The sequence below is a fragment of the Triplophysa dalaica genome, chromosome 18 (genome assembly GCF_015846415.1).
Source record: "Triplophysa dalaica isolate WHDGS20190420 chromosome 18, ASM1584641v1, whole genome shotgun sequence".
NCBI classification, from domain to species: Eukaryota; Metazoa; Chordata; class Actinopteri; order Cypriniformes; family Nemacheilidae; genus Triplophysa; species Triplophysa dalaica.
In genome coordinates this window covers 16,430,130-16,444,858 of record NC_079559.1, presented here as the reverse complement: position 1 = coordinate 16,444,858, position 14,729 = coordinate 16,430,130, and the positions used below count along the sequence as shown (strand labels likewise).

At 36.3% G+C, this 14,729-nt stretch overlaps 2 protein-coding genes across 2 annotated transcripts in view; one reads left to right on the top strand and one right to left on the bottom strand.

The window, feature by feature from the left end:
* Nucleotides 1-1,811: 1,811 nt before the first annotated feature.
* rfk (riboflavin kinase) lies at nt 1,812-4,490 on the top strand. Its single transcript, XM_056729486.1, has 4 exons — nt 1,812-2,138; nt 2,642-2,793; nt 3,052-3,154; nt 3,312-4,490. Exons 1-4 carry the CDS (start codon nt 2,057-2,059, stop codon nt 3,458-3,460), a joined length of 486 nt encoding a protein of 161 aa, XP_056585464.1. The 5' UTR covers nt 1,812-2,056; the 3' UTR covers nt 3,461-4,490.
* Nucleotides 4,491-4,625: 135 nt separating this feature from the next.
* The window catches only part of pcsk5b (proprotein convertase subtilisin/kexin type 5b), a 56,134-nt gene continuing 46,030 nt past the window's right edge, over nt 4,626-14,729 (bottom strand). The window contains exons 26-37 of the mRNA XM_056729487.1: nt 14,515-14,657; nt 12,236-12,436; nt 10,687-10,770; nt 10,376-10,565; nt 10,021-10,235; nt 9,654-9,890; nt 9,245-9,478; nt 8,557-8,734; nt 7,912-8,123; nt 7,015-7,109; nt 5,886-6,075; nt 4,626-5,781 (exon numbers count right to left, since the gene is read on the bottom strand). Coding sequence (XP_056585465.1) covers nt 5,375-5,781; nt 5,886-6,075; nt 7,015-7,109; nt 7,912-8,123; nt 8,557-8,734; nt 9,245-9,478; nt 9,654-9,890; nt 10,021-10,235; nt 10,376-10,565; nt 10,687-10,770; nt 12,236-12,436; nt 14,515-14,657 — 2,386 coding nt within the window. The 3' untranslated portion in view covers nt 4,626-5,374. The remainder of the gene's footprint in view (nt 5,782-5,885; nt 6,076-7,014; nt 7,110-7,911; nt 8,124-8,556; nt 8,735-9,244; nt 9,479-9,653; nt 9,891-10,020; nt 10,236-10,375; nt 10,566-10,686; nt 10,771-12,235; nt 12,437-14,514; nt 14,658-14,729) is intronic.

Here is a 14,729-nt window from a genome sequence, read left to right as displayed (position 1 = left end):
CAATATGCTTAATTCATATTCTCTCTTTTTCTCTCTCTCTATCTCTCTCTCTCAAAACGTTTAAATAAAGTGTGTTAAAAGTCAAAGTCTCTCTCTCTCTCTTTTGTTACTTTTTCTTTAAGAACTCTTTTACGTCATTAAGCATTAACTTAGAAGGCATTTATTTTCAACAGTGGAATGATGAAACAAAGTGTTCTTTATAATGTAAAATTGTAACAAGAAACATAATATACAGTAACTGTGGCTGTGGTTTGCATCTTTGTGATACATACATTATTGTACTTTATTTATACTTGGTTTAATATGTAAAATGTTTCCTGGCTGGGGATTTTTTTGTATATTATAACAATTTAAAAAATAATGAAATATTTTATTACGACATCAAATAGAATGCATGGAATTTTTTTTGAAAAAAAATAAACATGAGATGTTATTAGGTTAAATACATAAATGGTTTCTTAAATTAGCTATACAAACTGAACAGTATTTTTATTTGTATTTTAGTATTTGGCTAATAAAATGAGCGATTAAGTGTTTTACAGTAAAATTTCAAATTCTATACTATATCATATTTAATTGAAATTATGTAATGTTGTTCTTTAGAATTCTGTTTCTTCAGACCCTTTATGTTGCCTAGTGCACCGCTAAGTCTTTTTTTATGTAACGTGTGTAGTGCTGTGTGTTTTATTGTGGGGATTTCATAGACATAAAATTGAACAGTGTAATTATTTTTAGGAAAAGATTACAGAACCACTTAGACACATAAATGTTTTGTAATTATTACATTCCAAATGATTTGCTTTTATTTATGAGTTAGGTTGATAACCCTTCAACGTATTAGAATTAAAGCAGCACCAATGACTTCTGACATGAGAGCTGATATTATAACACCTCCATATTAGCCTATTAGAATATAACGTTTTAATGTCAAAATTGCATACTCTATATGTGGGTCTAATTTATTCATCATACATGAAATCCAGTTAAAAATACCAATCATCAAAGGTTTCCCATCTTCAAAGGCAAATATTTTGATATCTACAGATAAAGTGCAATACAATTTTAAAATGAAATTAATAAATCTAATTTTATTTGAAGCCAATGTAATTGTAAATTACAGTTTTAAAACACTAAAAGCTTGGGTTATGTTAGGAGGGATGGTAAGGTTAAACTGAAAAGTTGCTGCCACAAATGAGGATTTTTGAGTGCGCGCTCCATAAAGAAGTGTCACGTTATTTTGCCTAACACCAGTACACTGGCGACATCTACGGGTCATTGATTAAACAACATGATAGAAGTCTTAGCGACCTGAATTACTGTGCTTGTATTGCTCAAAATACACTATTCTTATAATATGTTAATTAAACCAGAGATCTGTATGTTGTCATTTGGTTCATTAACATGTACGTCATGATGTTATATGACACCACACCTGTGAGTTTGTGTCACTGTAATTGTTTAAGAAACACAAAATGTTTTTAAATCGTGTTGCGTTTATCAATAAATAATGAATTGATGTAATTTTTAGATTTTGTTTATATATATTATGTAAATGTTTGACATTTGACCCTTTTAAAATATTAATATCTTGGTCAGATGTCACTGGTTGGGTCTTTTGGGAACGAACAGGCATTATTGTTCCTGCCATAACAACACATTACCCAAATCAAATGACAATTGTTTTTATCCAAGCATGGATAATGCATGTTGAATTATTTAACCGCGAATAAAATTTGGTTTTATGAAGAAAGTGTTTTATTCATTTCCGTTTTGCTGCAGGACTTTTAAACGGAATCAGGAAATACGTCAGCAAAGGTCGTTGAATAAACCTGCTGCCGGTGTCATGATGACTGTCATACAAACGTTTAGTTTGCTGGTGACATTACAGTAAGAACTACCATTCCCCTCATTCTGGCGGACTTCATTTTGACACACTTTCTCAGTACTCTCAAGCTGGGAACTCGACCGTTTAATTGATCACATATTTTTGATTTAAAAAAGACGGAAGAGTCTAGAATAACCCGGTCACTGTATCACTCCCATCAGTTTACACGACATGAGGAGTTTACCATATTTCTGCCGAGGAAAAGTCATCCATGGGTTTGGACGTGGAAGTAAAGATCTGGGAATTCCGACAGGTGAGACTATTACTGTGTTTTATCGTTTAACGCCACTACTGTAACATCTCTTTAAACTCTATAAAATACGACGTTATTTCGACATTGTTACTGTGGGCCCAAGTTGTTTAAGTGATTGTGAGTCTATGTGGTTATTTAACCAACATTTTGCCAGTTTAAATAGACAAAAAATGTTGATAAGTGCTCCATACGTTACATAAGACCTGTATTTCCTAAATAACCGACTCACAAGTAGTGGTTATAATGGTAATTGTATTGGTTTAAATGCGTTTTATGTATATCATTTAACTATAATAGTCACTTTGGGTCTTTACTGGTAATGTGTTGGATTCTGTCTGGTGGATGGGCACCAACAGAACACCAAAATCGTATCTATTACTACTACATAAAGGAATTTTGTTATGTTTTTTTAATTGTAAAAAGCTCATAATAATCCATAATAAAAAATGTTATTGTAACCATTAGAATTGTTCTTCTGAACATATATATTTTTTTGTTCTCAGCCAACTTCCCAGAGTCTGTGGTGGACAGTCTCCCTGCTGACATCAACACTGGTATATACTACGGGTGGGCACGTGTGGGTAATGGAGACATTCACAAGATGGTCATGAGCATTGGCTGGAATCCTTACTACAAAAACACTAAGAAATCAATGGTGAGTCTATCTCAAGAACATTCAAGAGTGCAACCTTCAATGAGTTTGAAAAAACTTTGCAGACATATTCTGTGACTATTATGTGTTGAATCTAAAAGTTATTGTCATGCTGCTGCTGAATCTTTAAAGGGATATTTCAGCCAAAAATAGTGTGATGTTAAGCCTGAAAATGTTGCCACTATTTCCTTAATGACTCGTAATGCATATGATGTCACACATAGACGTCAGAGTTCTTTCTCTTTTTGTTCCTTGTTGTAGGAAACGCATGTGATCCACACGTTCAAGGAAGATTTCTATGACCAGATATTGAGTGTGGCTATGGTCGGTTACATTCGTCCTGAAAAAGGATTCGCATCACTGGGTAACTGCTTTAAACTCTCACACTTTAATACCACAACATCCTGTACGCGCACCCAAACAAACCTTTTCACATCATATAAACAAGATTAAACCTAGTGTCAATACAGTACCACACAGGATTCACGTCACACTAACTTGAAGTTTTGTCTACATTACAGATGAGTTAATTTCAGCGATTCACAGTGACATTGAAGAGGCGAAGGCAAAGCTGGATCTTCCGGAACACTTAAAACTTAAGGAGGATAACTTCTTCAAAACATCAATATCTACAACAGCCGATCAGATCCTGAACGGGCACAGATTATAATGTAATATATTATGATGTCCTCTCTGCAGTTTAATGTTTTTGTATTTAAAAAATATCCCAGTTTTATTTTGATTATGGTATTATGCTGTGGAAAGAGGGATTAAGGTTTCATAAAGCAGAACCACTGATGTTCATCTTCAGTTTACGTGAAATCCTATCTGGGAAACAAAACATTGCTTGCATAATGTTACACATTGAGCATATTCTGGAAAGAAAGCTCCCATTCACAGTTTAGCATATACATTTAGTCAGGGAGTCAAAACAAAATTCATCTTCCTGCTGTAATTCCTCTTGAAATTAATCATTCTGCATCTCAGATAGGGAATTTCTTCGACACAAATTAAGTGTTTTTATATGGTTCTCACAGAACCGGGGCGCGCCCTGAGGTGGAAGTCCAAGACATAGATAAAAAGAGCCCCTCAAAAAAAATAGAGCGACTGGTTACACAGATTGCAGTGACTGAATATAAATTTGGCTGTACATAATTAAAGTGAATTGTATTGATCTTTTTAATATTTAAGAATTTATACAGATGCCCTGTTTAGCAGTTATGCTACTATGTACATGTATCAGTGATAGACCTTCACCTAAATTAACCTCTGCCTTTTTTTCCATGTAATCTGGTTAAACATTTTTAAAGTGACTCAACAAACAGGAGTTTGTTTAACTGGTTGTCAGTTAACTTTAGTTCTGTTGCTGCTGGTATAGCGTAAAACTGTAGCAGTTCTCTGTTTAATCTGTATGATGGTATGTTAAATCTATTAGATGGTACTTTCACAATCATTAAATGTTAAGATGCTATTATTTAGACTTTGGGCATTTACCAATGCTTTCTCAAATGTAAATAATATGCGTATGTCAGGACGGTGCCTTAAATATGATGAATCGCAACACTAGAAACAGTTATTGCACAACCAGGCATTCCAATAAGCTTGACTACAATTCAAAAACAATGCCTTGTTTATGTTTTGTTTAAATGTTGTCTGTTTCCGTGATCTATAGAATCAAAACAACTCTTTCTTCAACTCTTTCTTCTTGTCGCTCATTACTTGTTTTTATCATAGTGAGTTGGCTGACATTTGGTTTAGAATTTCATTCAATTCAAAAGCTCAGACACGACTATGTCTAATCTTTGATGTCACATGTGATGCCATCAGCACTGTGAACATTTTGATTAACTAATCTGATACAGCTCTAAAAAGACTTCAAATTTGCTTTAATCAACATTTCTGCTCGTACTGCAGTTATTCCAGTCCAGTGTCTGTTAAATTTCAATGAAAGCTAACATTAGGAGTGGCAATGATCATTTTACTTAAACACAAACTTAGTTAAGTGGTTTATTACTTTTTCAAGAGCTGTATAAACCCACTGACACCAAATTCTATGTACACATTCTAAACGGTTTCATTTATGAAAGAAGTGCATATTGTCATCTGTACAATGTAAATCATTCACAGCATCAATTAACTAGGCATGAGGTAATACTGATGACATTTAAAAACAAATCACCTAAAATTACTGCAGTATTTGCAAACATTTGGAAATTACAAACTTGCCAACATTGATTGTGCTTTTGTACTAGTCAACATAAAACAAAATTTATCAAAATTGTTCCGTGCATACTCGCTCACAATGTATAGCACACAATATTATAAACAAGTTTGTTCTTCATATACTTTTGTCAAAATAAAACCCCCTTTTCACAATCCACCCAACTATCAACACATCAAGTCCCACATTTAAAATGGGAAGCAAACTACATTTCATTTGAACATAAAAATTGGTGATAAGGAAATATTAACGTAAACTTTCCTCACTGTGTCACAATTTACTAAAATCATCTGTAATAAATAAAATATTGATATGCACAAAGACAAATAAACGAAAGAATATTAACAATTTAAAAATGATGTTTTATGTAAGAATGTGTATACCATCATCATACTCTAACTCTGCCTCCTCTTCCGGCTCCTCCCCCTCTAACATGCTGTATTTAAACTTCCGATACACTATCCCATCCCTTCCCATGTAAACGATATCGTCATCCTCATCCTCTTGGTCTTCATCTTTGTCACAGTATTCCAGCTGTACGCTGTCTTTGAGGGTGGCGGAAGTAAAGGGGTCATCTGGGATTTTGGCGTAGCCGTTTGATTTAACGATAGGCTTAGAGGGGGTCCTCCATCGAAAATGCAGGAAGGAAAAAATAACAAAACACAAGCTCACCAGCACAAATATGACTGTGAAAACAACAACGCCAGGACGAACTGAAGGTAGTGGCCCTTTGCTGAAAAAGTTGTAGTTCAGTCTGACATCGCATTCATCTGAGAAATTAGAAAAAATCAGATTTAGGGAGCAAAAGGTTTTATATTGCATGTGCGTGATATATGTCAATATGATGCTTTGAAACACAGATTGTAAATTTTACCTTCCAATTCATTACAAAGGCAGCATTCCCAGGGAAATCTTGAGGAATGTCTGTTTGTGTCTTCTCCACAGCAAGAAAGACACCTGCCGTCCTCTGACAGGCGCTGTAGAGCAGGGCATCCGGTGCAGTTGTAGGGCCCAGGACCCTTACATTCATTACACGATTCATCACAATATGCACATGTGTCGTTCTGTGCAAAAAAAATACTATTTAAGAAAGCAGGCATACAGCATGTCAAGAAACAAGCAAAATTAACTAATGAATGGGATGAAATTGAAACTTAATAAAAACAGAACCCTGGTTAGTTTACGTATTTAAAGACACAGTAGCAGTATTAACACAGAGTGGCATGGCACTTTACGGCCAGAAGCCATCGGCAGATTCCATTGTCTTAGCGGAATGTCTGTTGACACATCCGGTCTGTCAGTCGATGGCATGTGCCACTCAGTTTAGTGGCATGTCGGTTTTCAGTGGTATGTTAGGGTTAAGGTCTTTGCACACACAGTACGAAATTTTCGCTTGCGTTTCTTCGTATTTGGAGCTAATTTGTACGGTGTCTCAGAATTGCCAAACACCTCTCAAAATGCCTGCTACGGATGTGAAAGAAATCAGAAAATCGAACCCCGTCCAAATTGTTTTATGACGGACGAAAATGTGTAATTTGTAAATGAGTAAATGTGATATACACAACACGAGGTCATATTTTTTATTTTAACCATTAGGGTTGGGTAAGCGGTAATGTACCAAGCGACCGTCCGATGTCCCATTCATCAATAATTCATTTTATTGCACTTTACGTAACCTAGTTGATCACTTAATACACCAAGCAAACACAACAACAAAACAAAAAACAAAATGGTCACATTAATGTCACAATTATGCTGCAGTCACTCCCGGAGGTGCCACAACATGAGTCCTATTTGCAATTATCCATAGTCCACCATAACCATTAGAAACCAGACGTGTCATTAAATATTGGCACATGCCAGAGCCCTTGAATAGACATATGCCACTAGAAACCGGATGTGACATTGGACGTGACACTAAACTTAATGGCATGTGCCAATGGCTTCTGTGCGTGAGATGCCATGCCACCTAATGTTAAAACCCCTTCTCAAAAGACATTTACCATTTTATATTGTCCACTAAGACAGTCAGATGAGCAGATTCCTGCCAACATCCCAAAACCTTCGTAACACGATGTACAGTAGATAGCCCCAGATTCTGTTTACACAAAACACATTCATAATTAACATGATTAAACACATGGGATCTACATTCACAGCAAAACCTCACATACATTTTTAACTATTTACGAGGAGGCTAATTTGCATTAGTTCTTCTGATCTTATTGTGTTTTAGTATGATTTGCTTTTGGCCTTAGGTTCAATATGTAATATTGCTTTTTTCTTATATTATTTTGTAAAATTTTTGTATTATTTACATATTCATATGAGATTACATTTATATTACAGTTTATTCCACACTAGAAGAACAAACGTCTAAGATATTGTTTTATAAATACATGCAATGCAGCAAGGTAAAATTTCCACAGAAATCCAAAACAATTCAGCCATTATTAGCCTACATTGTGTTGATAAATATTTTAACCTGAGCTACTGTGACTCAAGATTCAAAGCTTAGACTAAATGAAAGTAAACTGGTTATCCCTCCGATCTTTCACCATTTACTACCATTGTCATGTTTCATACTAGTGCTCTAGAACTGTTTGATTTCCTACATCAAAATATCTTCTTTTGTGTTTAACAGAACAAAGAAATTTATAAAGCATTTGTTTTCTACATGGTAGTCAATGATGGCTTAGAACTGTTTGGTTACAAGCATTCTTCTAAATGTATTTCTCTGTGTTCATCAGAACAACAACATTTATACAGATTTACAACAACACGAGGGTGAGTAAATGATGACAGAATGTTAATTTTTGGATGAACTCTACCTTTAAAGGTTATTGACAAACTTAAATGAAAATCAACAAAAACTTGAGTTCTGAATAGGGACTTCTTACCTTCACATGTTTTACAGGTAGGGTGGCATCGCTTGCACTCTCTGTCTTTGTCAGGAAAGTAATGTGGTGGGCATGTATGCAGACAGAGGCCAGACTTTCTGAACAGGAGATATCCATCTCTACACTTGAGACAGAAACCACTGCTTCCTGAACATTCCTCACACGTACGATCACAAGCTTGACACACTCCACTGCTGCTGTTCACAAAGGAACTAAGGGAGAAATATGTGGGTTTGGGTTTTACATATAGCAAATAGAGGTTATAGAATGTAAGATGCTGTTATTATGGAACAAAATGCAGATTTTTACAATTAACAGGATGAATTATTAGGGTTATTTTGAACAGTGATTTCATGTATTTGAGACAATGAAGCTCTGACTTGTACCATTTAGTGTCGATTCAATTACAAAGACAATCATTATTTCTCTCGGATATGTTGCTCCCTAGAGGTTAAGTGGGAATAAGGTTTGTCATTCCGAAATATGACTAAAATATCTGGTTAATCTTCAAATATTTGTTACAGACTTTTACTGACTCCAAAGTCATACTGCAAAACTTAATTTAACACCCATTTCTACAAAATAAAACAAAAAAGATTTTGCGTGTGAGAGAAAAATGAAGTTCAAAGCTCAGTTATGTGATACCTCGGTGGACAGGTGGAAAAGCAGCTGTGTTCGTGCAGAAACAGGCTTGCTTTACATGTAAGACAGTCTTTACTGTGATGGCCACTGCATGACGCACAGTTCATGTGACAATGAACACACTCCTGCCTCTCCTCATCAACATAGTAACCACTCGGACATGTGGTCACGCATGTCTGATCTGACAAATACACATACAAATAACATTATTTTGTATATATATGATATAATCATGTAATACATCAGTATTTCTAATATGTTATTAAAAAAAATCATGGTTATTTTGCAATTTAATAGCAACATTGAAACATAGAAAAATGGGACTTCAAAGGGAAAGTTCACCCAAAAGTGAAAATTCTGTTCATCATTTACCCTTTTGTATGACTTTCTTTCTTTAAGAAGATATTTTGAAGAATGTCGATAAACAAAAACGTTGGTCTCCATTGTTTTCTATTGTATGGGCACAAAAACAATGTAAGTCAATGGGGACCCACGATTTTCTTATATCAACCTTCTTCTAAATATCTTCTTTTGTGATTAGCAGAAGAAAGAAAGTCAAACAGATTAACTGCTGTTCACTGTTTTGTGAATTTGTGTAGACTATCAAATATTTAAATATAAATAACGTCATTTTAGGTCTTATAAGAGATATTTTATGTTCCCATATACACAAATTAGTGAGGATTCTTACTAAGCAGGAAGTGTTTGGCGTTGCAGGTGAGGCAGTGATCTTTTCCTGAGCCGGAACAGCGGAGGCAGCTGGGGTGGCACCGCTGGCACTGCCCACTATTATCCACGAACATGTGCGGAGAGCAGTCGCTGAAGAACTCGCAGTGATCATTCACATCTTTCCTCATGTTGGTGCCACAGGTTAGGCACGAGGACCGGCCGGGCCCTGAGCACGTCAGGCAGGACCTGTCACAGTCTAAGATAAACACACATTAATTGGTTTGAGCACCAATGAATAGTTCCGTTAAGATAAGAAATGAAATGAAACTTGAAAAATGTGAATAATATTGTTACATTTGCAAATACACTAAATGACTAAACATAAATACACATTACAGTATTACTTGTATTATATGAGCACATAAATACACCTCGACACTCCGTTTCGTCCAGGTAAGTGTATGATGGACAATTGTTCAGACACTTTCCGTTATAGCGTAAAGCCCTCGAACCCTTGCAGGAGATGCAGTCATCCGGGTCTGGTCCGTCACATGATGTGCAGTCAGTGTGACAGGGCTCACAGCGTTTCTGCTGGGCGTTTGTGAAGTAGCCTTCAGGGCAGTCATCGTGACACTTGCCCTCATGCAGGAAGTAGTACTCTAAACACTCTGACAGACACAGCATGACCACAAAATCGGAAAATGGAATGGGTTGTGTAATTCACTATAAATAGATCAATACATGCACAATACAGACAGATACTGTATATTGATGGATATAGACAGCCGAGTTTCTCACCACCGCATGTGCGTGTATGATCACATTCGGCACAGCCGACTGGACAGCGCTCACACACTCCATCTTCAACAAAGTGTTTGGGCGGACAGTCTTGCACACAGGTCTGTTTTATACGCAGGTAGTCTTCTTCACAGCTCAGACAGTTATTGGCTTCCCCCTCACAGGAAACACAACCCGGCGCACAGCTGTGACACACACCATCATCTGGGTAACCCCTGTGAAAACACCACAGAGCATCCGCATGAATTATCATAGGACATATTAACTTGAACTGGGCAAAACAGGACAACAAAGATGAATCTATTAAAATTCATTCTAATCATGCATACTATTTAGGATACAAATGTGCATGAACCTTTTACACTCAGCGACACATTTGTCATCCTGCATATAGAGTTGGCCCGCTTTGCATTTCACACAGTGATGAGCGTCCTGACACTTCAAACAGCCTGCTGAACAATCTTCACAGCGTCCACTCGTCCGGTTCCCATACGTCTCAGCCTGACAATCGGACACACACGTCTGACCATTGGTAAGAAATCTTCCTGTGTAAATAGAAGAACATACCCATAGATTTCAGATGAGTACATTTGATGGATAGATTTCAAGCATATCCTAATTGTTTTTCAGAATGTCTGAAAGAAAAATGACGTGCACTGGAATCACCTTTTGGACAGGACTCGCACTGATCTTTCTCCAGCCCTGAGCAGGATTTACAGGTGGAATGACACTGCTCACACACACCCTGAACTACACACAAATAAAATAAAAATCATGACATGACATCGTGTCACATACTGTATAACAAGACACGCAACATAACATAACATATAACACATGACATAACATAACACACAACATAACATAACATATAACCAGGGTTTTTCCTGCATAGAGAATTTGGAGGCGGCTGCCTCTGCCTAATTTTGCACCGCCTAAGTCCCTCTCGACAAAAACAGTGTCGCAGAAAACGCTATCTTCATGCCATGGACAAACGTTGAACTCAATAGGCATTTGTAACTGCTTTTGCAATAAGGTACAGTGATGCGCTGCTTCAAGAAAAAGATCTGCAGTTATCCAAAGATTTTTCCTCAGTTCTGTCGTGACTGGATAGGTGAATTGTTTATTTGGCACCATAATATGTTTTTAAAGGCTTTCAAACTATACATTACATCACATGTTATGTTTTTAATTTAGCAGATATGATTACTGATTACTTTTTAAAGCCAGTTTGTGAGCAGGCGGATCACGAGGGCAGGTAAACAGTGCAGATAGCAAGAGGCTAACGTTATTCCAGTCAGTAAATTAGCCAATATTCTGTAAACAAGTTGTAAATATGGTGCCATTTGCTTCAACATATTATATTTGGATATTTTGTCTTTCAAATTCGCTTAACGAATAAGCAACGTAATAAAAATCAAAACTTATGTTTCTGTTCAGCTAAATTATAAAAATAAGGATTATTTTCAACTTAAATTTAAGACAATTGAAAACGAACAAACTAAGCTTAATGATAAAACTTGAACTATATGAAAATTAGAAATTACAACATAACATAACAAAACAAATAATATAACATGACATTATGTTATGACATGACATAAACAAATCATAACATATACTATATAATATACATAATATGCACATACACTCACCTAAAGGATTATTAGGAACACCATACTGATACTGTGTTGACCCCCTTTCGCCTTCAGAACTGCCTTATTTCTACGTGCCATTGATTCAACAAGGTGCTGAAAGCATTCTTTAGAAATGTTGGCCCATATTGATAGGATAGCATCTTGCTGTTGATGGAGATTTGTGGGATGCACAAAGCTCCCGTTCCACCACATCCCAAAGATGCTCTATTGGGTTGAGATCTGGTGACTGTGGGGGCCATTTTAGTACAGTGAACTCATTGTCATGTTCAATTTGAAATGATTCGAGCTTTGTGACATGGTGCATTATCTTGCTGGAAGTAGCCATCAGAGGATGGGTACATGGTGGTCATAAAGGGATGGACATGGTCAGAAACAATGCTCAGGTAGGCCGTGGCATTTAAACAATGCCCAATTGGCACTAAGGGGCCTAAAGTGTGCCAAGAAAACATCCCCCACACCTCCACCATAATTGCATTAATGAGAAAGTGAACAGGTGTTCCCAAAAAGCCTTTAGGTGAGTGTATATTTTGTTATAATGAGTTAAATGGACGTCTTACCGCTAAGAAATTTTTCATCAGGACATTTGATCTGGCTCGTGCCGACACACTGACCACTTACTACACTCATGTTGTCTTGACATTTATCACAGTCGTCATGATTCGGACCGCCACATGAACGACACCTGTGATGACACGGCTCACACTCCTGCTTCATGTCACTGTAGAAACCCTCCTTACAAGTTTTTACACAGGTGCCATCTACAGGTGAACAGGACAACAGTATGAAGCTCCTTCGGTAAACAGGTATGGGTTTACATGAAGGGTGTGCAGACTGGATACAAATAATCTAACACAATTCTAACACAACCATCATATTATTAGGGTGCCTGGGCCTAGTTGTCACATGGGAAAGTTGACACACATCCTAATATTTCATTAATGAGAAGGTTTGGAGAAAATGGACAATTACATTAAAGGTCTGGTGAACTGGACTTGTTTATTGTTTTATACTGTTATATGAGGTCTTCTTATGATGTTCGTGTGATTTTTACATCCATGAACATCAAAATCAATAAGTAATAGGCTATTTTCTACCCAGGTTTTGAGGCCAGCTCTGCAAACGCTCGGTTTTAATGGACCTGCCGCATTGAAGACACTTCGAAGTAAACGCCCACCGCTTTGATTGTATAGCAGTTTGCATAGTTGGAGCCTTCTGTGAATTTGGTTCAAGACGTAACGTTATGTTACACATTAGCACCATTCACAGTTTCCGCACGTCATTAGTATTATCTGGTGACCTCCTTTGATTTATAAATGACCTCCTTACATCAGTATTTCATGTGACACATTCGCACGGGATAATATCACTCAAATTTACCGACTTATTTCCCGGATGTGATGGCAAGGCTTTGCTTATAGTTTGTATAGCCTATACTTGTATTGCGTTTAATGATGACCGTACCTGTCAGCATTTGAGGCCAGTGATCCCAAACCGGACAACAATCACCGCGATCGAGGGTCTCTAATGTTACGAGAGTTTCCATGATAAATAAACAAACAGGAGACTCCCAGCAACTTATGGATATGTCCCAGCACCCCAAATAATACAAAAACACTTCAAAACCTTGAAAAATTAAACATGAGCCCACAAAAATCACAGAAATCAAGATTTGCATGTGTTTAAAATCACAGACAACCTCTACAATTAATACAAATGACTAGAGGTCCCTAGGTAATACTAATTTCGTGTGAAAAGTGCTCAGGGCACATCAAGCGATCTCTAACAAAGCAATAGTGACCCAAAGAACAAAAATTTTTACTCACATAATATTGCTGCGCCATTCCTATCAGATCCAATACTGAAGGCAGAGCCATGCATTTTTTTTATTTTAGACTCTACACAAATACAGTGTCGACCTGTGCTTTGTTCACGAAGGAATCCTCAGAGAAATTAAATGAACAAACGCTCCATGTTTTTCCCACATGAGCTGGAACGTCTTTACAAATAAACTTTAACCTCGCAATCCTAATATGTGACCCTGGACAACAAAACCAGACTTACATTGTATCTTTTAACCAAAAATCATTAGAATATTAAGTAAACATCATGTTCCATGAAGATATCTTATGAATTTCCTACCAGAAATGTATAAAAACTTTCTTTTTTGTGTGTGGATGGCCTGCTACAGTGGCTAAGATCAACAACTTCAAAGGTGTTTTTCTCTTTGTAAACTGTTTTTTTCCCGTCAGATAGTGTCATATCCTAGCAAAACATACATCTATAGTAAGCTTATTTCTTCAGCTTTCAGATCATCTAAAAATCTCCATTTAAATATATTGACACTTAAGACTGGTTTTGTTTTCAGTTCTGACACTTAGATGATGTTCGCGTGAATAATTCCCTCTTATATAACAAAAGCTTGGGTTAAAATTGTGATTTTAATTCATGGCTCCATTAATGTGGGTTTTTATTGCAGATGTTGTTGGTTTCAAACTATTAGATCTAAACCTGCTTTCATAAGGATGTTTATATATTTTCTGAACGAAAACGCAGATCATGTTTTTGTTATACATGTTGGGTAAACATTGATCACAATAAAACCCCAAATAGATTTTTTAGACAGGGGTTAATTTAATGGATGGACTAGCCAATAATTAAAAATAAATAATAAAAAAACATTTTGAAAGAGATTAAATTAAAGACAGCCATTTATCATATATTTCTTAGTTTCTCTGTATCTGTAAACAAAAAAGTTTTAGGTATGTTGATGAATGAAGGTCAATACAATAAAAGCGTCAACATGTATACAGTATATTACCAAAATACAGTATATTACCTGACAGTAAGAAGCCGTCCTCACACAGATAACAGTCAGTGGCATCACATGTCACACAGTTATCATTACATCGAGCACATGTCTTCAAAATCTTCTCCTCAAATGTTCCAGCTGGACATATCTTACGACAGCTTGATCCCAGTCTGCAGAAAGAAGCTGAACATTCATCACTCTTTACATCATTAATACAGAGATTATAACCACAAATACAAAAG